The 24766-nt window shown below is 41.6% G+C and overlaps 2 protein-coding genes across 2 annotated transcripts in view; one reads left to right on the top strand and one right to left on the bottom strand.

The window, feature by feature from the left end:
- LOC105451021 (cyclic nucleotide-gated cation channel alpha-3) overlaps positions 1-24766 on the bottom strand; it is a 122308-nt gene that overhangs the window by 67527 nt on the left and 30015 nt on the right. Inside the window, exons 2-7 of the mRNA XM_011691208.1 lie at positions 9249-9517; positions 7759-7997; positions 6869-7083; positions 5719-5974; positions 3902-4156; positions 2226-2356 (exon numbers count right to left, since the gene is read on the bottom strand). Of these exons, the coding sequence (XP_011689510.1) occupies positions 2226-2356; positions 3902-4156; positions 5719-5974; positions 6869-7083; positions 7759-7997; positions 9249-9517 (1365 nt within the window). The remainder of the gene's footprint in view (positions 1-2225; positions 2357-3901; positions 4157-5718; positions 5975-6868; positions 7084-7758; positions 7998-9248; positions 9518-24766) is intronic.
- Positions 19439-24766, top strand: part of LOC105451022 — a 91174-nt gene continuing 85846 nt past the window's right edge. The window contains exons 1-2 of the mRNA XM_011691209.1: positions 19439-19639; positions 20636-20771. Coding sequence (XP_011689511.1) covers positions 19553-19639; positions 20636-20771 — 223 coding nt within the window. The 5' untranslated portion in view covers positions 19439-19552. The remainder of the gene's footprint in view (positions 19640-20635; positions 20772-24766) is intronic.

The raw sequence follows: 24766 nt of genomic DNA, 5'->3' as shown, positions 1-24766 counted from the left end.
TCGAACAACGCTGCAAGGAGCTTATCTGTACAATGGAAGGTCTCTCGACTATATCTTTCACGGCTCTGGCGTATCTCGTGCGGCACAATGCCAAGGGAAACTACGATCGTCGATGGTTATTGTCGTAATGGTGCCCGTCGCGCTACCGTTTAGCGGAAGGAAAGTGTTAACCCGGGGAGTACTCGCGCGAATTCGATTAACGTTAACTCTTTAGGCTACGTGCGACCATCGTTTATACACTCCGTGTATATTCAGCATTAGAATCCGGGAATTTCGAGGACGAAACAATCACACAAAATGCCTCTCAACGTTATTTGGCTATTATATGTTGTATATTAATGCATATATAGATATAATTAATGCGAACGGTATATAATTATGCATTTCGATTTGCCCGCTAATGATTTCAAAGAACTAATTCAACGTTAAATTAAAGGATCAATATCGCGCACGCTCCCAGTTCATTTCAATCGAAACACATTCTTGCATATAATACGCATGCACAAAGTATTCCATAATCACTGGTACGATACTTTAATATTCGTGCCCTAGAAATTAATTAGTGAGAGAATTTCAAATATAGAAATTCTCCAAATCCTAGTGTCAAAACGTCGAGATCATCATTTTCGAACTGGAAGTGATCAAACAAATCAACTGATCATGATAACGCGTATGGCATGAGTATTTGCATATACATAATTGTAAATTATTTCATGCCGTTTTATCATTTATACGTCATATGTTATGATGCATCATATCATATATTATAAAATATCACAAAACAATTATACTGCAGTGAAAGAAATAGAATTTAATGATTGTAAAATGTGTAGGTAATACAAAAAAAATAGTTTCGCAGCAATTAAGAGCTGTAATGCAGTAAGTTGTTTCTTCCAGTCATTTGGGCAAATTGTTACGTTTTTTTAAAATAAATTTTGGAGATAAGCGCGTTCGCGCAATTTTCTGCTGCAATAGTATTTAATTGAAGAAATAAGAAAAACATATGTTTTGCAGAACAAACACCAACTGCAAATTGAAAGATATAAGTGGGGAAACGAAAATGCGCGACGGACCGATTACTCCGGTTTGCGAGTATTCTCGGATTGAAGTGACCGCCAGTGTGCCGGGCGCGCGCTCGCTTTTATGCCAGGACGCACCATCGAATCGCGCATTTTGCGGAAAGCAGCGTGCAGAAAGCGGCCCGGTGAGTCGTGAAATAACGAAGGTGTAAGGGCGGAAATGCGGACGCGGCGAAACTGCGATGCGGCGCAATTAAAACGGGGCTTGGACGCGGAACGAAGTGTCCATTTCCTGCTCAGCGTTAATTGAAAATGCAGTTATTTATCATGCGCGATGGAACGCGCACGCGGGAGATCCGAAAGGGTCGAGGGAAACGATCCCTCGTGGCAGTTTGCCAAGCCGTAATTCGAACGACTTGGCAAAACGGGATGAGGTCATATTTTACTATATGCTCCAGAAGATACGGCGAATCTGTTAGAAAAACTTATTTAGCTGGATAAAAGTTCCGATCTCCGATTTTATTGTTTCACAGTGCAACTTTTATTTCTTGCAAGAGCGTTAAACAAATTATGTTTCCGCGGATTTGAAATTATTTAATGATATTACTGCGTTTTTCTAACGGTGATATGGTTATTGTCTTTTTGTATTCATATAATGATTCTTATTATCTATATATACTGCATTAAATTAACTCGTAAGTGAAATCTGGATAAAGACTTATGCTGATGCCAGTTATACTTCGCGCTCTGATTTAGCTTATTCGCGTGCACTTTAAATAAGTACTTAACCAACTGCCACTGTTGCGTAAGTGTAGCATATGAACTCTGCGAACTTTCGCGCGGCTAGTTTTACGCGCCAAGTGTAAATCGTAAATCGCGCTTTGCGTCCGTAAAAACGTATCACGTGCGCGGAATTATTTACAGTCACGAGCCCAGAGATGAATATTTTCGTGAATTTCCTATTCCCTTCTTACGGATACTGGTGGGATCGAAATAAAGTTCCATAAAATACGACAGGGGGATTCGAACGTGTCGCAATAAAAATCGACGCTCGTCGCAACGTAAAAAAAAAAGGGAGGATAAAAAAAACGACGGCAGGTCTTACTTTGCTTTTCGTCGAACGAATTCCGTTTGCTATAAAGTACGACCGGCGAGAGAGCTAATGCAAAGAGATACACACATGCGAGGAACTTGAACTCGACTCACCCTGAAACTCCTTCCGCGCCGCGCTGACGGAAGTGACGATGTTTGCGACGTGACCCAGCACCGTTGCGAATAGCAGCAGACCGAAGAACAGCTGGCCAATCACAAAGAGATACTCGCCCTTACTTCTCGGTCTGGAAAGAATAAAAATAAAAGAATAAGATACTCGAGTTATTAAAATTGCTCGGCTAACGTCGCTTTGCTTGCGTATTTTTCTTTTTCGCAAGTTTCTACCGCAGTTTTCACGCGACAATTGGAAGATCTTTATCGCAAGACGACTGTCTCATAAATATGCGCGAACGTAGAATAGAAAATACGTCTCTTTGACTTAAATTATCTCATAAACCGACTATACAAGATCTCTATTAATAGATCATTCATCGCCGGTGTCGCCGTTTCAAATAGGGAATAAAAACTGGCTTGGAATAGAGAAATTCTCTGTCCGGCAAATACATTACCCGACGCGGAAATGTCCCCGATATTTTCTCATTCTTTCGCGTGAGCTCCTCTATTTTAAGTGCACTAACAAAAATACTGGACTCATTTATCCGCACGCTCTTTTTCGTTTCCTGATTATACGGTTCTTGGTCGAGTCCGCGACCACGAAAGAAGGACTCGGAGCTTTTATTCTGCATCTCGCAAATATCCTCATAATTAACATCTCGCGCAACTTTCGAATGTAAAATACAACAAATTTCACAGAATATACGGAATATATAAACCAAAATTAGAACGGAACATCGTCGCGGAGAATCGCGGTGTAATCGGTATGAATGCATTTTGAACGTTGCATCGCAGATATAGAATCTAAATACCGCAAAAAATTTATCAATTTGGTTATCGGTTGTTTTCCTGGCGGTTTTCTCTTATTTGAGTGGTTTGAATATTTCGCATACACATTGTCATCGATTTTTATGCAGCGCTACATTTTGCGAGAGGTCCAGCGGTGCGCCGTTATAACAGATAGTAGCGCGGCGACGCGGTTCGCGTCTATCGCTTTTTATATTTAAAAACTGCACGCCGGACATCGTCGCGTGAATACGTGGAATTACGCGCGGAATGCTTCACGCGGTTAATGACAGTGGATCCGTGGGAATATTCGAAATACTGGATATAGAATTAAAAAGAAAAATAAATTGTTATTTGAAGTTACGGGACGTTTGCGTGTTCGAAACACTTTTATCTTGTATTGATATGTAAACAAATATAGTTAGAAGTTAAAAAACAACGCGAAGGACAATCCCGCGACGTTTCCGTGACATTTTCGAAAAAAAATTCTCGGATTTGTGCAAAACTAGAGTGAGACTTTCGAAGGGATTATCGCTCAAATTGTTGCACAATACGTTTGGCGGCGACTAAAAAAACGGCAAAATTTCCTTTGTACACTAGAACAAGCTTATATATACAGCGTTCCATATTCCATTCCGTACGCTATTTACAATATCAAACGTATCTTGCTGTATAAAAGTAGAATATAAATAAAAATTGTTGTTGTTTTAACGAATAAAAGTTTGCATATGCGAATGAGAGAATTTCACGGGGCTTTTAGAGCGCGTTGAGAAATGCCTGATCAATATATACCTAAAATATATATCGACGATATATTCGCCGTAAATTTTCTTGCGCAATCCGTATAACCCGTACATGCAACGCCGGCGCATAAATAAATGAGTAAATACCTGGGCAGATCACCGATGGTCGTTAGGGCGAGAGTGCACCAGTAGTAGCTTTGCAGATATTGCTTGACAACGTCCGCCGTCTCGGAGTCGCTGAACACCCAGTTCTTACTGCCGAAGCCGTTGTTCTTATAAATAATGTGATAGAGGCACCCGTTCCAGTGAAAGATCACTAGTAGATAATGTATCAAGGAGGTGGAGCGAAACAGATTCGGGTAGTTCGTGTGTCGCTCGGTCCTGTCCATGAACGCCCAGAACCTACGTCAGAGATGGAGAAGAGCGGGTCGAGAAAATTGGCGGAAATTCCGGCGGTCGCGGAGCGATAAATTTCGGGATTCCTCGCGTAGGATATATATCGGCGGCGGGAATCACGTGGAGCGCCGTTCAAACGAAAACGTGTGGAGGGGGGGACGGGACGAGCGTGTTTTTAATCATCGCGAGACGCAAGGCTCCGCGCGAGCCCGGGCGTGCCTTCAACAGGTTAAAATATGCTCCTGTCCCTTTTTTCCAATTATTATTTACGAGCGCGGCGAGATTCCGTCGTCCGCGCAATTCCGCGATTTACGGCGCAGCGTGGCGCCGCGATTGAAACGATTGCGATCAATAATTTACAGGATGAACTCCGGAAAACGCCGAAAAAGAAAAAAAACGTCGGAAGAACTCCATTTCCAATTTTTTAATTTCATATCCAAATTTAAATAAATCCAACCTATCGACTGTCATCTCAATGTAACGTAATAATTGATGGTTTTTGCGAAACTGCTGAAAGCGTTAAATGGAAAATGTGCTATTACGTTTGTGCCACATTACGTTATTCTTCTCTTTAATTCCGAGCCCTACCGTCGTCGATCTTCGTAAACATGCCCCACGTTATATGGCCCCAATGCCGCCATTTGTCACTAAATGTGGCCACACCGATCCCGAGCGCCGTTTGCTTAATACATACGTCATGTCCACAATGTCAACGTTAAATTGGAGCAAAGTACACGTACATTTAGAAATAAATAAGCCGGTATAACGTTGGCGAGTCGATCGGTCCTGACGAAATCGAATTTTACAAAGCGCTGTTTACCGATAAATCGCCGAGGCGGAAAATCTCCGCGCCGATAAGCGCGGAGAAAGAGCTGCCGTTTCTTTTTCGCGCACGTTGCCTCTAATAAAGGACAATATTGAGATACAACACGAGCCATATCCGTCCATATTTTTTGCGGGTGCACCCGGAACGCCGATGTTTGCACCGGAATGTGTAAACGTTCACGTGCGAAAGATCAGCACTGCTGTTACTATGACATTACACGCGAACTTTCGCAATCCTTTTCAATCCCGGCTTACCCCCACAAGTAAGTCGCGCTCATTGGTGCTCCATGAGAGAAGAAATCCCAACTTTTACAATTGTACATTCGAAGTCAATGGCATGATAGTCGAAACACGAAAAGAAACTCAGGACTTTAATGTTTTGAAACAAATCGGTTAATACGTATCTAAATCGTTGAAATGGAAATGAAATATTTACGAGTTAAGCACTTTTTGGGATTTCGCGATATATGCACATAATAGATATTCGCAAAAAAAATATGTTGATTCGTTGCGCTCCACTTAATTCCGCGTCAAACAATTTTTTTTCAAATGTCATGCATCATGCATTAAATCAGTGACTTTTATAGTCAGAATATATCGCATCACATTAACAAGTATAATAAATAAATCTGAAATATTGCAGATAGATAATGTCATCATAAACTTGTCATTCAAAGTTATCGTATAATTTAATTAATTAAACTAGAGAATAAAGAGAGTGAAAGAGAGAAAATGACAATTACCGGTAAATTTTTACGAGTCTAAAACTTCGCAGCATACTGTTAAATCCTATAGATAAGTATAAAAAGTCGAGGGGCAGCAGGCACAGGATGTCTATGTAAAACGTGGTGCTGTTCGTATAATGATTTCTCAATTTCGTGGCGTCGGTTTGCAGCACGCCGTCTTCCAAGTATCCCGTTCGAATGTGAAATATTATGTCGAGCACGTATAAAAAATCCGAGAAGTAGTCCAGGCAGAACCACACCCAACGAGTTTCTCCTGCATTCGCAAGCAAAACAAATGCCCACATTTCAATATGTACAACATGCGTATTTTACGATTAGTATTGATTAATCCTTAACGCTCGATAATTCTCTTTTGAAAATTAAATCTATTTTTTAAATAATATTTCCTTTTTTTTACGTATATGAATTTTTCGAATTACGTGTATTCCCGGATTCGTTAAAAATCTTTTCATTTTCAATCAGTTATAATAGGTTATCGGTCGGAAAGCTATTGATGCCTCCGTATTGATCCCCATTATATTTAACCTGGCTTTTTGTATTCGTAAATTGGGGAAAAAAAGCAGCTCCTACAATGATCGGCGTATGCAAAATATTTCAGCGATACCTTTATTTTCTATTTAACTCACATGCGCGTTTTAATTTGCGTATCGTTTTATAAATCGCAGAGCCATTGCTCGCTTTTGATATTCAATTAAAGTAAACATTATAGTTGTAATCGTTTTAAACAAAAATCTAATTCGTTTAATAAAATTCCTCAAAACTCTTGAATATGAAATGTCATTACAAGCAATTCACTTTGGAACGAATTTGGAACGTTTTCATGAATAAATCAAAGAATAAATATATATCATGGTGTAATTTAATAATTTCTCGTGCTCATAGGAGCGTTTTAATTTATACACACAAGTCCTAGCTAATTAAAAGCCTTGTATTTATTAAAAATGTCTTCGGATACGGATCTCGCTTGTATAAATACGATCGATATAAAAAAAAAAATTAGATTCTCTTACAGACGATCCCGCGATTTATTAAATATCCCAAGAAAGTAAACTAATTATACTTTCGATTCGAATCTTCAATTTTCAGAACGCCCCTATGAACGCGTATATGAAATTCGGAACAAGTCGTAAGCGCAATGCGGACTAACCGTTGATCTCCTGGAAGGCAAACCTATAGATGATCACCCAGAAGTTGTAAAGAAAGGCAAGAGAAACCACCATCGACCAATAGTAACAGAGACGTCCCGCAGGATCGAAGATGAAGGACCAATTTGGCGCGCCCGTGCGAAAACCCCTCGATCCAGGTTGCCCGGGAAAGCCTCTACTACCGCGTTGCTGTTGCTGTTGTTGCGCCGTGTACCTCCTGAGACAGTAATTCAGTGCGAACGTGCGCTGATTAATTACTTTCGCGTCCCTGGACGCGTTCCGCGACACGGCTGTCCATTTTTTCCGTTACCGTCCGTACCGTGTATACGGGGATTCGCGTATCAATGTGAAAAATTACAATGTTGGAAGTATCGAATGTTCCCGCGGTGCACTCGGAAAAAAGATCCCCCCAATGCAATTTTGTACGCGCCACGCTGTTTCACCGAATTAAAAAGAGAGAGAGAGACAGAAAGCCTCCGTTGCTTACAGGAAAATTTTCCCACAATTTCGCTTCCGACAATTCCGTTCTCTCGCGAAGATATTTCTGTTTAAAGAAGCCCCCTGGCACAATTAAGCGATCTTTAGAAATGCAAGAAACACCGCCGCCGGTATTAAGTAAGCCTCCAAGAAGTCACTTGAATATTTATGATCCTTCACTACGTAGATTTCTTCGTTATATTCATTTTCCTGAACTTTCATCGCAAATTTGACCTCTTATAAGGAGGGAAAATTAGCATCAAATTGAATTTTTCTCGGAATACCCCGTTCTTCTTCTCGATATCGAGAGTATGGAAAAGAGACGGCTCGCGAGGATGTACGTAACGAAAGTTGATACCCGGCGATAATTGAAATCGGTCGTCCGCGATTGCACGCCCCCGATGAAGGTACTCACGTTTCAGTGCCGTTGCAGCTACTGTTGCTGAGATGATTGACTGATGCCGGTGTGTGGAGGTGCGATTGGTCACGCGAGGACGTGAGCGCAACTGTATATGGCAGCTTGAATCTGCCCCTTAGGTGGTCCCTTCTTCTCGGCTTGCGGCTCAGATCGAGCTCGCTCGCCCCCCGATTCACGTATCCCCCCTGAAGCGAGTCCCGCGACGAGCTGAAGTATCGCTGCGACACAGAATACACCTACACCAATTAGGATGTATAAAGTGTCACGACGCGACGGTGTTGCTTCGCGACATATTATTTTACATGTGAAAGTGCAACGGCTACGAGATTTATGTAATGTAAAATTTATAAAGAAATGTACGAGATGTAAACGTATATTGTAATATTTACATTATTTACACTGCATTTATAAACGTGAGCGGTACAAATATGTTGGAAAATATATGAAACGTCACAACGACCGTCAGTCTCTCTTTATTTATTAAGATAAAATTGATCATTAGTACAATTAATTTTTCTGAAATTAATATCACTGAAATTCGCGATTTCTCGTGCGACCACGGTCGACAATATATCGGTTGTTTGATACACTCGTCGTATTTTGCTTAATTGCTGGCTGCAACGTAACCGTTCTGGTTATTTTTCATCTCTCGGAACGAGATCCTCGTCGCCAATATTTTCCACATCAGTTTACATATTACACATTCACGCAATGTTCGAACCATCCGTGGTAAGTGTAGCTCGTGCGTGTGGTTGTCGCGCATAATGAAACGGATACTGCGAACGTTTGTTATCCGCTCGCGGGACTGTTGTTGAAAAATTTTTTTTTCTCGCGTCGAATAGTTTAGTATTAAACGCGCTTGGCCTGGCAAACTCAGAACTGCGTGCACAACGCTTTTTACGAAAATAAACACAATACCGGTTATTTCGTTGCCTGTAACCCTACTGAAACATTTAGCTGATTAAAGCTAGCTGGAGAATCTCTATTTTCCTCTATTTTCTTACCTTACCACCGTCCCTTATTCGTTTTCATTTTCTTTATTTCTCCCGCAATGTCGGGTTTGTAACAGAATTTATCCGCCGTCATCATTTTTTTTTTCAAGAAATTTCTTTCCCATGAAATGGCATAATACATTTGCATTGCGTGCAAGTATAAAATTTACTTAGTAAAGAAATTAAATCTTGATAACTTTATGAGAATTTTTAGAAGCTCTTGAAAAGATTCTATAATTAAGGGAAATTCGCTTTTCTCAACCAAACCTCGCGGTCTTTTCAACGTAGATAGATTTAAAAAGACTGCTAAAAATCAGATTCGAGGGAGGGAAGAGATGGGGAGGAGGGAAGGAATATTTGACGACCAGCATCGAAATACTCAATGCCGGTGAAGTTCACGCGCGAAGTGTTCTCTCCGGGACGTTTCTCCGGCGAGTGGTGGCAGTGAAACGAATATTTTATCGTGTCGATCGCGGGGGGGAGGGTGTAACCAACCTGCTGCTGCTGCTGATAGTAGTAGTGGTGAGTGGGTGTGTGTCGGCCCATGAATTTACCGCTGACGAGGTCCAAGAGGCTCTGCCTCGAGGGTAAAACCCCCCTGGACACGTTCTCCGCGCTCTTGGTGTCATCCTCCTTCTCCCTGCCGCCGCCCCCGGTCCTACCGTCGCCGGACCTACCGCTTCTGCCGTACTTCTCGCCCCCGTAGCTCAGGGCGGACGCGGAGCCACAGCTTAGACGATGTCTCACCCCGCCTGTGATGGCACCTGCAACATCAAACGACGATTCCGTTAACTCGAGCCATAAAACTTTTGCCAGTTTCAGTGCTCCATCTGTTTTAAAATATCTCTTTGCGCGGATCACTGCGACCAATTGAATAAATATCTTCAACCTTTAAAATTTATTATATAAAAACATGTGTAATATTATTTATTATTTTAATAACGAAACTTTCATGATCTACATAATATGTTGTATTTTCTACATTTTTAACAATCCCTTAGTCTCTTCTCTTTTTTATTGTTATTCCGATTATTTCTTCAATTCGCGTTCTTTTGTAGTATTTCCAAGAGATAATTATAGACGCGTATATTCCTGCTTTCGCGTTACAATTTTACGGCTTTCTTTTGTTTTCTAACGAGAAATTTAATAGAATTAATATGTACAGAGAGAATACATATAGAGAGAGGAAGCATTGTTCCGGTTAAAAATGTGTTAAGGTCTTACGGTAAAGTGATATCTATATGTTCAGAAAAATGTCGTAATGAACCTTTGTGTCGGTATCACCTGTGGATGTAATGATGAATAGCGCGAGAAGGATTCCGTTCACAATCGGATAATTCATTTTTCTCGTAAGTCTAGAATTTCCTACGTAATGAGGGAGACTGGTATATGAAAATGTGGAAAATAAAAAGATCCTTTCTTTTTAAAAACTTAGTTGTGGATTCCAATAACAATAAAATTTTATTGAGGTTCGTAAAAGAGATTTTTCTTAAAAGGTGATTAGAATACCAGATTTTAAAATTCAAATAAAACTCCGTATAGCCTTCCGCTCTTATCATCTGCAAATTCCCTGTTAAATATTCTCTACTAAACGGATAATGTGTGAATTCATGTCACAGGGATAATACCGACACGGCGCGTGAATTCAAGGCCAAGCACTGGGAATCTCTCATTGGAAATGCGAGGAGAAATAAGCAAGTTTCCGCGGAGGTGGAGCATATCCCCCGGTATTATCTTCGTGCGCGATGACACCTGACAACGTCAAAGAGAACTGCCACGGAACGGCACAAGTCCCCGTTTTCTTGCAGCACGGAGATTACGGCTCATCCACTTTTGCCAGATAGTAACGAGGCGTGACATGATAAGGGCGCAAAATCCGTGCGGCGAAAGCCTCGCGTTACTACGTCGGCCCCCTCCTCGTCCCCCGTCCGCGAATCCGTTTAACCGGGAATAAGTCTCGGCGGAAGAAGTTATCGCGCACCGCCAGACAATTTCCTCCTTGCGCAAAATCTGAGCTGCGATTTCTTTCCAATCGGGGAAAAGTTTTTCTTATTATATATTCTGAGCAGTTTTATCATATCTATTACTCTAAAAGTGTGGATAAAAACGATACTGTCACCAGTGTTACATCCTCGCAATTGGAGCACAAACAAATTAATTTCGCCAATCAAGACATTTAACTTTTTATACATCTGGTTTTAAATGACGACTTTGCAAATTGGCTGGTATAATGAAGGCTTAGAAATACCCGTGAGAGAGAGAAAGAGAGTGAGAGAGGAGGGGGAAAGAAGGAGATTCGCACCGCCGAAAGATAGCCGGATGGAAGAAAATGAGGAAGAGGGTGGGTGGAATAATTAAATAAAAGATAAATGAAAATACGTGACCGAGACCCACTGCACAAGAGTAACGAAGTGTTGCTCGAGAAATACGTCATAACGAGATTCCTGCTCTCCGGGAGCTGTTTCGCAAATAATCTCGCGCTCGCGCGCCACCGCCCGGGCGTTCCTCCATTAAGGTGGTGGAGAAAAACGATCGCAAGAAAATCTGCGCCCCGGCGTTCTCTCTTCATTACTCTCCTCTGTTATTTTCCCGTTAATGCGATGTAAAATCACACTGCGCAAAACAAGCAGCGAGGAATTCCGTCGAATATGAGCTCCGATGTCGAATGAGCTCGCAAATTTACACGCTCGATATAATGGTATGCCGCGACCACGAGTAGCGCCCCTTGTACCTACCCAGAAACGCGACCCTTTAACTCGGCTAATTCATTTATAATTATATGCTAGTTATGTTTAATACGTTCCAGCTTAATTAATTTACTTTAATTCAACCAATTAAATTTAAAACGACAAGATTAAAAATGCAATCCGGTCCTTTTTTATCGTGTTGCTTTTAAATATAAAGAGAACATTCCGTTAACAAAGAATAGATAAATATAAATGGCAGATGATTCCAATTAAAGTTGAAAGTATCCTGTTAAGTTCTCACGTCCGGGAGAAAGTATATAGTTTAGTGGGTAAGTATAAAAGTAATTGCTTTCTGACTCCCAAGAGGATTAATAGGATAAGTTTTGAAGTAAGGAAGGGAACTAAGATAAATTTAAGCAGTTAGACTGAAGACAGGTAGTATAAAAAATTAAAAAATTGTTTATATATATATATATATATATATCGATCATTTTCGGTGTTGTCGCAAAGGAAATATCGATTACAACTTCGCTGGAAGGAAACTGAATTTTAAACTGTCATCCAAGTTTTTAACAATTATATGAATGATTAAAAAATCTATTGGGAAATTTTAATTTGATCCTTATACGAGAGAGGGAGGGAATCGGAAAGTTCAAAAACTCTTCAAAATGGGGCCGTACTTTATTCGGACTAAGCGGCTAAAATAATTTTAGATCGACCGTGTCGGAGGTCCTGATGAATAATGCGCAACACGCCCGACGGTCATTATGGCAAGAGACGAATTAATTCTAGTTGGAAGCCGCGTTGCGAGCACGACGTCGTGCGGTCGATGCTTTGGACGAGGACCATTGTACTGTTCTCTCAAAGACCGACAGTACGCAAATATTGTGTTCGGGTAAACGTACACACGACATACGTACGTACGACACGCGACGCGATACGCGGACGAGGCAATGAGTGCACGGTTCTCTCTCCCTCTCCCTCCCTCTCTCTCTTTCTCTTTCTGTGTGCCCCCCCCCCCCGAGTCAAAAGAGAATTTACCATGCCTCGGCAATGCGCATTCTTTATGCCGAACCTTATTGACCCAGCCTGGCTCTTCTCTTGGCGGACTTCCCGGGTTGATCCTTTCTGACGGCAATTTGTGCGGCGATGTGCGCCGTTGCGCATTTTAAAACGTTAATCAAAAACAAAAGGGGAACGTCGAAGCGTGTAGCTCATAAACCGCAATTTATGACCGTTATGTGCCGCTCGCGCAAAGAGCCCTTTCAGCCCTTTTTCCGCGCCCCGCGGATCACCGAAACGAGAAATCTTTTATGGATCTCACGGGCGATCGCGTATCTTTCGCGCGCGCGTATAACTTTCCGAAAAGAGTACATCGAAAAGCGAAAAGAAGTTTACGCTAAATTCGTGATTTATTGCGAAATCGAAATGTTATTGCGATGCAAAACAACGCGAGAATTTTTACTTCGAAATACGGATTTTTTTTCATTGGCGCACTGAAAATGTTTTACGGCTGCGTGTGTTGCTGGCCATTTGTGTCTCGCGTAAAAAAAAAAGATGGGCACACGACTGGTAACTGGTATAAAGCCTCGTCACATATTGTGACATGCCTGTACACCTGTAGTTTCAAAAAAACGCGATTTCACGCGCTCTACGTACGCGAGTGCACGCGCGCGGGGTTTTGCAGCGGGACATTAGCGTCAACGAGCCCGCTAATCCGCAAAAGTTCGAAGTTCGTACGCCGCGCCACGTCATTTCCGGAACACGCCGCCTCACGGACGAACGACTTCTCCCCTGTGTGGAGGATATATATTCGCTTTCGAACTTTTCCGAATGAAAATATCGCGATTCCAATATCCGGCCTCTCGCCGGCAGGCACTCGTACCCGCTCTCACTCGCGTAGTAGAAGAAAAGTAAGTTTAATGGTGACGCCGCGCCGCCGCCGCCGCCGCCGTCGCCGTCGCCCCAAACGGCTAAACGGAAATCTCCGTGAGGGGAAAATTGAGAAAGCGCGGCGTCGACGAGAAGCGAAGTAACAAAGTTAATTGCCTTTTGTCGCGACAGCTTGGCGAGGCCGACGAAATTGAACGAGTATGAGCGCGAGACACAAAACTGTTATGTTTATCGTAACAGAAATTGCACTTTAATTTGCTCCTTTTTTTAAATTTACTCTTTCATATCACAAAGTTATATAGCGATGTATTGCAGTTAAATACATTTAAAATATCCGAAACTACGAATAAATCATTTCAGCTCTCTCGTGTCCTTTATGGAGAAATTTTGATATACCGGACTTCTCCCACTCGAAAATGTCTCGTCAAAAATGTTATCATTAAGCACAGATCGAACCGGTGATCCGGAATGTGAAGCGGATAAGGCCTAATATCCTACATTGTCGTCTAGACAATTTCGTACACAGTGCGACCATTGGGGCGTATTATCGCAGAGGCTGTATCGATCGGGATGCTCATTCTAGAGGAAAACGAGAAATTGTCACGAAATTACATACGACGACACGCAGGATACGTGCCGTAAATCCTAGCCAGGCGGTATGCATTCATTTCCAAATAATCGCGCACACAACGGTCGCTATTAATATTTTGTGTAACAGACGGACGTTAGATATGTCGAGACAGTTTTATTATTTATGAATCTCATATAAATATTAATAAATGTCGCAATGTTTGGAAAAAAAAAATCACCGTGATTCTGAAACAGATTACGGATACGGTATATGGCGCAATTTTGACGCCGCGTTTGTCGTCTCTCCTCAAAAATCACGCGCGACGTCGACGTGGAAACAGCGTCCTGCTCCTATATAATGCCTGTTTCAACTATCAAAAAAAACTGAGCAAATAAATGTGAAAGCAGGATAGAAGGAAAAAGGGGAAGAATCAAAGGCACGAGGTAAAATTAAAATGGATGTGTGTGTGTTCTCGATGGGAATAAAGAACGTGATAGAAATTTCATTTCGGGCGTGTTTTTGACAGTGCGTGACAAGCACAAATGGGACTCAAAAAAAGGAGCGTTGACGGGCGGAACAACAACAATATTGCAGGTAGGCAATGGGTGTCCAGATTGCCGAAATAGAATCGGATAAGCTTTCAGAGCTTGCTCCGAAAAATGCCGGCTGTTGGCGTGGACTGTTGTGCCTCGGCGAAAACAGAAAAATTCGTTTCGGGAAGAAACGAGCGCTGAAAGCCGCGCGCGTACTCCCGGCGCACGCTGCGATAGACATGCACAAAGATTGATTCGCAACGAGTCAATTGAGGAATGAATCGCTTGGCATGTTGCATCTGCGCGGATCATTTCCCGTTTCTAAAGTATCGCCACCGATGGATACATACGACGCGGAATATCCGTTGGACCGCGGTAAACTTCGGCGACAAGAGTAGCGCATCAGTTTTACGCGTTATCGAGCGTGGAAAACGCGGAGGGGGACTGAACATACGATGGAAAAAAAAAAGGAAAAAAAAGAACGGACGGAATAACGAATCTCTTCTGAATGAATAATTTTTATCTACCGGATTAATCCACGGTGCATATTGGATTGCAAAAAAAATTGCCTTTTTCGACAAAATAAATTACTCTAATTTTTCGTGTTTCTCCTATACGTGAACTCTGATAGTGTAGACAAATTATATATAAAGGTTTTGTCGTCCGTGCATTGTACATCGTCATTATGAAGCTCGCGACACTCGTTACCAAGCATGTAACTATTAGCCGGATATGATTGGAAGGTCCCATTAAAACTTACGTCAACGCCAGCTCGGACTAATGTCGCTGCAATTTGCGACAAACAGTCCGAGCTAGCAGGGGATTGTGCTGTTATTCTCGCATGTGTTAATGCCTTGCAGCGCAGCGATAGAATCAATATACATACATTTAATCGATAACAATTCATATCACAGAAGAGCCACTCCGCTAATCGTTTCTAACGGAGTTCGTAAACCGAAGTAGTAGTAGACACCGACGCATAAACCCCAGACCAGACCAGAGTGGAGTAGTAAAACAAACGGCGGGTCCCACGCCACGGGTACGAAATTTCACAGTGATATGCATCAATATATTGTACTTGGTTGCCGCGTATACAGAAGTTTTACAACGGAAAGATAATTGGACTAAAAGCAACGCGTTACAACAAGGCTATCTGGATGTAAAGGTTCTTTTTTTCCTTTTTGTTTTTGTTTTTTTTTTCGAAGTTTCTACATCAAATTTTTTCGATGAAATCGACCGGAGGAGACGAGAGATGCAACCACGTTCGCAATAAATATAGTTTAGCAAGCGTACTATACATTTACTTCATTTCAAAGATATCAAGCGGAAATATCTTTTACAAGAAAATAACACGCGGCGATTCGTAGCTATAGATGAAGATACTCGAGCGGCGAGAGAGGCAGTACGGAAACGTCGCGAGAAAGTCTAAAATAATGTCTGACAAAGATGTGAGAAAGAGAGAGAGAGAGAGAGAGAGAGAGAGGAAGAGAAAGTTGTGTTAAAATGCAATTAGCGTACTTAAAGAAAGTAGTAAACCTTTTTCTAGGGAAACCATCCTGCCCAGTGAAACTCCACGTTACATAAAGATCGTAAAATGAAATCAAAACCCCAAAAGCACTTTGCGTCGCTGAAAATGGGATGCTTTCACCAAATGCGCGACAAGATTCCTTTTTTCCCCCCTCCCTCGCCAACAAACTAATTAAAACGTCTTTCATGTTTCCTCCAATAAAAGAAATAATATTACGACAACTTGAACTTTTACGTGGCATTTGGTAGATACGGAAAGCGCAGAAAGGACAGAGACGATCAGTTTAAACTTTCAGAAATTTGAAAGCTACGAAAACTACAGAATTTATGTATTTACGGATTCTCAAAGTGTACTCTAAAAGTTCTCAACAATCGTCTCTTAATTTAGGCATGGTAATGGAGAATACCTCGTTATTTAAGCTTATTATCAGACACCGGATCCTCTTGCGAAAATTTTAAAAGTAACGGACTCGCATTACGCGAAAGCTCGTTTGCTCTTTAATTAAATAATATGCAGACTTTCCGCAGTCGTGGAAATTCATGAAAATTACTCGCTATCATAACTAAATGCTTTTTTAGGATGTGTTTCGTATTCCCTTTTCTCCCTCCCCTCCCTCGCCGCGTTAGAAATTCAAATGGAAACGCTACGCTGTGCGTTCGAAACTTAAGTTGCACTCAGGTCAATCGGAAACAAGTTATAATCGCATATTACACATGTAATTACCAAATGCAATTTCGCCGTAATTGTTCGTAATTGAACTGTACCGAGCGCGGTCGTTGCAGTGACTTTTTTTAGCATTTAGATAGAACAGCGGTACGTGTCGTTTTATGGTACAATTATCTCTCCTCGCACAGCTCTGGAAAAATGAAAAAAAAATGTCTCTCTCACTCACTTTCTCTGTCTCTATTTGCGAAACTATACGTGATTCAGCAGACAAATTTTCTTATATACTTCTATCTACACACTTTACTACCTCCTGCGGCGTCGTGCATGTGTCCCGCGAATCGATATGTAGATGCGCAGAAAAACAGCTATTAGTATCTTGTGCCCGGCAGAAATTGCAATATCGATATTATGCGCGGGACGCCTGCAAATAAGGACTAAAAATAGACGGTTATCGGCTGGCCGTTCGCGCGCGGTGGAGGTATTTATGTCGCACTTGACACATCTATTTTCACGTTGAACGCGCGCTTGTGTCCCCCAAGATTTTAGATCTTCTCCATTTGAGTCCTGATGACTTTGTCCAAATTCGTTTGTCGAAATTCGTTCCCATGAAATTCCGATACACGCCGAAAGTCTCGGGGAACGACGGAAAACCTGCTGCGACGCAGAAATACACAAACGCCGTTCCTGTATTTTTTTTTTTTTTTTAATAAAAGTTAACGCGAGACTTCAGTTACGATTCAGTTAAACTGACGGGAGAGAGCATTGAGCAGGTTGTCAATCGGATGAAATAATGCGCGTGTATATCTGCTATATAGTTACGATTAATTGTCAGCGACGATATTCCACGGATACAGCGGGGTATATAACGAATTTTACGATTTTCCATCTTTTAATGGCAATTCATGGCGGACGCGCATATTCGCATCCTCCGATATACATGTCAATAATACTACAATATTATATATATATACTACAATATTATATTTCGTTAATCCGGTCAATTCATAGCTCCGCGCTCGTATTTACTCTAGCCGGCACGCGAAACATTTTCATTACGGAATTCGCGCTGTCCCGGCGCAATTGAATTAACGCCGCTGGCGCGCGCGAAATACTTTCGTACACGCGCGGCGGACACACGCCGCGGCATCGCGGCTATTTATCATAAATAAAGCTTCGCGTTTCCGTACGCGATTATTAAGCTAATAATTTTACTATAAACCAAACCACTTTGCGTCCTCGTCCTTCACGCGAAATTCGTGCGCGTTTCGCTCGATCGCCTGAATCAGAATTCGATCATGCATATGCGGGAGCCGAATTAATGTGAATTAATAATATGAATTAATAATGTGAATGTTAATCGCGGAATAGAGCGCGGCGGGAGGTCGCACACTCAAACACACACGCGCTCCTTCGCCGAGTTCGTTTTCGAGGGAAGAGAGCCGTGGGGATTTTTATGAGGGCATGCACTTTGTTCTCGTCAATCGCGCGTCGCCCGTCCGTGTCCCTTCCTCGCGTTTAATTTCGCGAAAATAAAAACGCGATCGATAACCGGCCGACACCGTGCCGCATTCTTTTTCCCTCCACTCCCTCGCCATTCCCCCCCCCCCCGAAACGACTTTCGTCTATTAAAATTCGCTAATTAAACACGCGTCATAAACGACAGCGGATTAAACGTATTGACCATTGGCGGAGACGGAGCAGCGCGGCGCGGCGGCGCGTCTCCGAGCGCGCGACTCGCAAAAATAATCAACGTCACGTCGCGTCGTCCCGCTGCAGATTTCATAGCTCGTCCCGCGCGTCTATCTCCCGCGAGTCCTCTTTTTACGAGATTAAATTCCGGTCTCCGGGGCACAGGAGCTCCGCGAACGCGCCCCGGTGGACGCGCGCGACACTCGGGGGGAGGGGGGAGGGGAAACGAAAGGGCACTGAGGTGAAAATCGGGCGAAAAAGCACGCGATGGAATTCGCAATATAAATATAGACGTACGTTTCCAAATACCTGAGAGATGAGAAGAGACGAAACGACACACGCTCTCGACGACGATGTGAGGCTGAGAGCCGAGGACGTTGCCGCTCGAGAAGTCGTGGTGACGGGAACGACGTGATACCCCGGGAATATTCACACTATTCGCGGTCTGGCGAGCCCGAGCTAATCGCGCCGCTCGCGCCCACGTCGGTCTGCCAGCGCCGTGGCCGCCATGTTGCTCGCCGGTATACGCGATGAGTCAAGTTGGCGACTTCGCTCTGCCCTGCCCCCCCCTGCCCTGTACACACGTCGGTATTCGGGCGTCTAAAATAATGAGCAACGAACGACGTTCGCGACGTTGTGGAAAGGCTGTCCGTTTTTTTCCGAGCTCGAACCGCGACGCCGACGATGATTGTTACTACTGGCGTAAGAGGCGAACAAGGGGGGCTATACGCGAGCTTGACTTGATTAGCGCGGTCGGTCAGCCATACTGCGAATGTCGGGAGTCGCACGCGCGTCGCGTCTCTCGCGTTCCTCGGCGCATTCGCGAGGGAAATGAGAGTTCCGGACGACGGGCGATCGGGGTGAGCTCTCGTAAACCGTCAATTGACGACTTCGATGAATGATTACCTGCCACTCGAGCTTCGACGGCGCTCGGCGGCGTCGTCTCGTCGGTCTCGCGTTCGTCGTCGCGGCGATACGTGAAAGCACGGGCACGGCAGTCGTCGCGCGGGCGAAGTCACGGCCGGCGCGGAAGTTGCCGCGAGTTCGAATTCGAAGTGTCCAACGTGGGTGGTGGCGCGCGGTCGACGGAAATTCGTCGCGTCTCGCGCACTCGGGAGTGTAGTATCGCCACGTGAAGGTCGTGAAATGACGGACAATCGTCGCGTGTTTACGCCAACAGCCCTGATCGGCGCGGCGCGACGCCTCCTCGAGGGACGTCTGTGTGTACGTGCATGAGCGACGAGCGACACGTGTACAGGGAACGGAGCGGCAGGACGAGGGACGAGCGGCGCGACGATGAGCTGCATGGTGGCGTCACGGTGAGTACATCTCTATATCGTATGTATGTACAACTCAAACTTGAATAACTGCGCGCGTTTGTTTCGTTCGTGACAACTCGACGTTGTTACGTCGCGGTGGTGTCTCACACGCGCGTACACTCCGATGTCGTCGTCGTCGAAGACGAACGGTGCAGTATCGAGAAGAGTGCATCTCGCGCGCGTAAAATCTGGAGACGGATTTGACTCCGATTGTTCAACTCGCAGTCGCGAAATCGTATTTCCGTGCTTCCGTGCGACTTTTCAGCTTGGATTCGGACGCGCGGAATTTTTGCTCCCGGAATTTCCGCTTACGGGTATTTTACGGGACTTTTACGGGTATACAGAGTGGCTATATAAATTCACGTGCATGCATATTCATAGATATCTCGATTAAATTTGAAATCAATGTTTCTTAATAGATTAAAGTTAGAAAAAAATTTTTTTTTAATTAAAATGAATACAATTTTTAAAAATAAAAAATTAAATTATTCCAATATTAAATCTTAAATATCTTATATAAAAAAATTAAGTTCTAGATAAAATTACGAGATACAATTTCACTTAAGGATTCAATACACAAAATTAAGAAATAAAATCTTAAATATCATCCTGTCTCGATATATTCTGTCTCGAAAGTTTGATTCACGAAAATCCTGAATCTTCAATTAAAATTTAAAAAATTATTGCCATTTTAATATACTTTATTAAAGCATAATGACAAGTATGAACGAAGTAAAATCGATCTTTTTAATTAGCAAACGTATCGCATGCTACGCTAAAATCCACGGATGCATCCAGCGCATTGTTTTATTGCCTGCGTCTGCGGATTGCCGCTGTAACGGTCGCAAAAATGCATTCTCGGATCGGTCGCCCGAATTTTACGGCGGATTCGGATGAATCTGACGGGTAATATCCCGAAGTCGATCTCCCGCCTGATTCCCGGGATATTTATGCAGCCACGATGGACCGTAACATCGATCGCGTTTCTTATTTAAGTTTCAGATTCGCGCGTGTGTGAGAGAGGCGAACACGGATTTCCATTTATCTGTTGTATCCCTGTGCTGCGATTTTTCAAAGCGTGCACTTAGAGAAGTACTCTACAAAGCGCGGGATGCCGAGGCAGCGGAAACAGGTGCGTTCTTGTGTTATGAAAATCCATTCTTTGCTATAATCGATAGACTCGGCGATAAGGAAAATTTTGTTCGATTCCGCTCTCGGCACGAAGAGAAACAGCATCAATTAATCTTTTATATATCTTTTATAAATCAACGGTTCGATTCGAGAATTTTTAATCATGTTTTTAATCATGGCACAGATATTCAGTAAAATAAGAGAGCTTTTGCTTTATATGAAGAATATACATATTATTTCTTACCGATTGAAATAACGCGCACGCAAATTGATAACGTATTATGCAAGTGAACGTTTCTATATTTTTACGGTTTGATTTATGCAATACAATGCGTATCGAAAATTACCAAAAATATCAGGAAAAGATATTGATGAAAATATTAATTTATCAAAATTTTAGTTGTGTATATAAAGATCTAAATTCATTTCATTCGGAAATATCTTTAACGTAAATTAAAAAGAATTTCATATTACATCAGAACGTCTATCATGACAAAGTATCTGTATTTCCTTCCGTGACGTCCTATAAACAAAATACGAATAAATCGAATTTCGCCACGTCAATTTAATAATGTTTTATACATGGGGCCGCATATAAATTCACACTCTCTCTTTGAAATGTAACAAAGTAAAGGAGGAAAGTAAAGAAAGAAGTAAATACATGTCGGTCTACCGAACGAATGACACTATTATCGATAAATGATGTGAACTATCTCGGAACTAATTACGTCATTATCGGGTTAATGCCTGAGCTTACTTCCTGGCGCCTTAGAAGCGCGACAACAACGCGACAGTCCTTCGACAACCCTCCGTAAGGATCGGGTCGATTCGCCTCTGTGTCGAATAATCGAAACGATACATTACGCGCGTAAATTCCGAATTCAAGAGCGCGAAACAAACTCCGAACAACTTTCTCTCTTTCCTCCTTTCGTATAAAATACGTTACAGTTTTCGAATGTTTCTGACTGACTTTAAACAAGGAAAAAAAGGACGTAAAATCACACACAATCCCGTGTATAAAATATCGTTAAAATTCCCGTGACGGTTCCATGATCGAAGTTTATCATGTTTTTCGCTATAGACGAAACACGCCGGCTGAAATTTCTGCGACTGCGATCTGTATATGTATATACATATATATATATATATATATATACATATATATATATATATATATATATATATATATATCAACAACATTGCCTGGAAAACTGCACGGCACGAAAGCACGTTGTTACGTTGTTAGCCGATATTTTTGGCCGGAAAAAAATTCTATAACGAAAAATAGGATATCCTATTACCATGAAAAATAAAAGCTCTCCCACGACGAGTGTTTTCTATCCGAGCTGCATGCATGGAAGCTTTGTAGAGCTACGATGCGCGCGCGAGAGAGAGAGAGAGAGACATAGGGAGATAACAATAGAATTGTATCGTGCCTGGCACGTGCCGTTGGTTTTCATTACGCGCGTTCGCACTTAACCGTTAATTTACGAACCATTAATTTGGATATGCCCTTAACATTTAAACGCCCGAACCCCCCCGTTGTTGCGTCGGGCATCACTCTCACTCGCGCGTTTTCAGATCCAGCTCGCCGAATTATATTTTCGTGAATGATTTACTCGAAATTCCGCGGTCCTTCCTCGCTAAATCCACCTCGATTGGATTTCACTGGTTTTGATACACATATGTGAAACAAGTGGCGGCGCGTCGAAATTTAGTGACGTAAAAAATTTGATTTTTTGCCAGTAGTACACCTATAGCAAAAAAATAATAGTAAAAATCAAATAACGACACGCATACGCATTCAATATGTATTATATACTCGAGAAAACTCGAAACACATTTAATATGTAAATAAGCTACGAAATTCAGATGCATAAATAAATTTCGCGACGCGAAACGTAGGGGTTTCTATTACTCGCTGAAGCTTATTTTAAGGTGGAGTGTATCTTTGAGGATGATATTCTTTCTCGGTATCCCGTTTCAAAAAGTTAATGCAAAGGCATTTTCCCGAGAGAATTCTGCGCATCTTTCTTATGCAAGTCGCGAATGGCGCAAGCACCTGCTTTCGGAATCTTTTCAACGGCTTACGCGATCGTCCTGTTAAGCAGGGCTGTTCCATGCATACAAACGGAAAAGACGAAATGGTCAATAAATGTTACCGCATCGGATATAAATATAGCTGCTGCAAATGCATTATGTGTTTCCCTTGAATTTTTTAAAACTGTTCATAAACACAGAGAGATTTATTTGCCCTAATGTAAGACGAAATGTACTTTCGATTTAATTTGTTTATTCGAGATACGATCGCTTTCGCGCATGTCAAAATAATATATAAACTCGCGACCAAGAATATCCACAAGTTGACACGAATAAAAAGAAACCATGTTTTAGTGGCGCATTTATCGATTATCGGATGAATATCGTGCAATTAAACTTAGCTATTGCTTTTGTAGATTATTCCGTTCAATATCGATATCTTTGTCTTTATTACTTTTTCTTCTCGAAAAGATTTAAGATTAAATTATGCTATTTTTTTTATCACGCGATCAAATCTAATAATAAATTCAACCTGGAAGATTTGCTTCTACAAAAATAAATCTTTTTATATATAGAATTTTTTAAAATACAAATTTTACTAAAAATCGTAATATATAAAAATCTACTTTATAAAAGGTGCTTTATAAAATCTGTTTTTGCATATGGAAGAGTACGTTTCCATTAAAAATCACACGATAAAATCCGTACTTTTATCCCTGATAGTAAATGCAAGAAATTTGCGATGGAAGCTCCCGCCGAATTTCTGGAGGGAACTTTCAGCCGTGTTATGTTGGCGAGTCGTGCTTTGGAGCTGCTGAAACTTTACGAAACTCTGTTTTCGCTTGCATATTCCGTTCCTCTTAGAAAGCACATTACTTGTTTATAAACACACCTGCGTCAGTCAAAGATAATAGGGAAAAAATTCCTACTAGTCGAATCAATTAATTTTGTTTTTTTTTTTGCGTAATTCACAATTTATGAATCAGAAATAATTAAGTAATGCCAATGCAAGCCGACACGGATGTTGGTGTGTATAATAATTTGTTTGTTAGCATTAAAAATATTAAATTGCTTGTCAATTTAATTAGTTACAGTAGATTCCGGTTTTATGTAAAGAACTGTGTTTTATAAGACCGACAAAAAGTGCGGCGAGTAGTTGTGTATGGCTCGATATTGTGACGATAAAAATTATTATACACACCAACATCCGTGTTGGCTCGCATTGGCATTACTTAATTATTTCTGATTTATTCTTAGGAGCCTAATTGTCTTCAATTTAAATTCACAGTTTACGCTAGCGGCTCAAATTATTGTATTGTCGTTTATAGTATAGTATAATAATATTAAATGGAATGCGAACAATAAAAATAGAAAAGCTTGCTAAAAATTACTGAATTTCACCGTCTCTTTAAATAATGCCGAAATATTTTGACGGCTTGATTAATGCTTGCAACAACTAGCACAAATTGATGATTTTTGTTAATGCATGCATTCAGTCTGTGTTTTAAGTCTTCAAACACACTCACATTTTCTGCACAATGTAGGATTAATGTAAAATTTTGCCGTTAGTTTAAATTCGACATACAATTCAATTAATTATTCATTAGTTCTTATAAAATGAATAGTACGAAATCGATAATTCGTTTTCCCCGTTTAATTAATCCATAAAATTTGTTTATTTTCTGTTATTCATCTTATCAATATTCAATGGTTAAATCAAAATAGAACATGTTATTTCGGATTTTCGCATAATTGAATATTTTGTAAAACATTGTTACACTTTTACGCGGTGAGAGATGTTAAAACGTTGTTTTAAAGAGATCACGATTTAACTTGGGGTACTTCGCTGTATTGAATTTATATTATGGCAGATAATTTTGTGAATTTCACATGAGAGTTATTTCGGCGGATGGTTACAGCGCCAAAACGAACGTATCGCTCGAGCACATAAACCAA

The sequence above is a fragment of the Wasmannia auropunctata genome, unplaced genomic scaffold (assembly GCF_000956235.1).
Source record: "Wasmannia auropunctata unplaced genomic scaffold, wasmannia.A_1.0 LD336053.1, whole genome shotgun sequence".
Lineage (NCBI taxonomy): Eukaryota > Metazoa > Arthropoda > Insecta > Hymenoptera > Formicidae > Wasmannia > Wasmannia auropunctata.
This window is presented reverse-complemented; position numbering and strand designations above follow the sequence as displayed.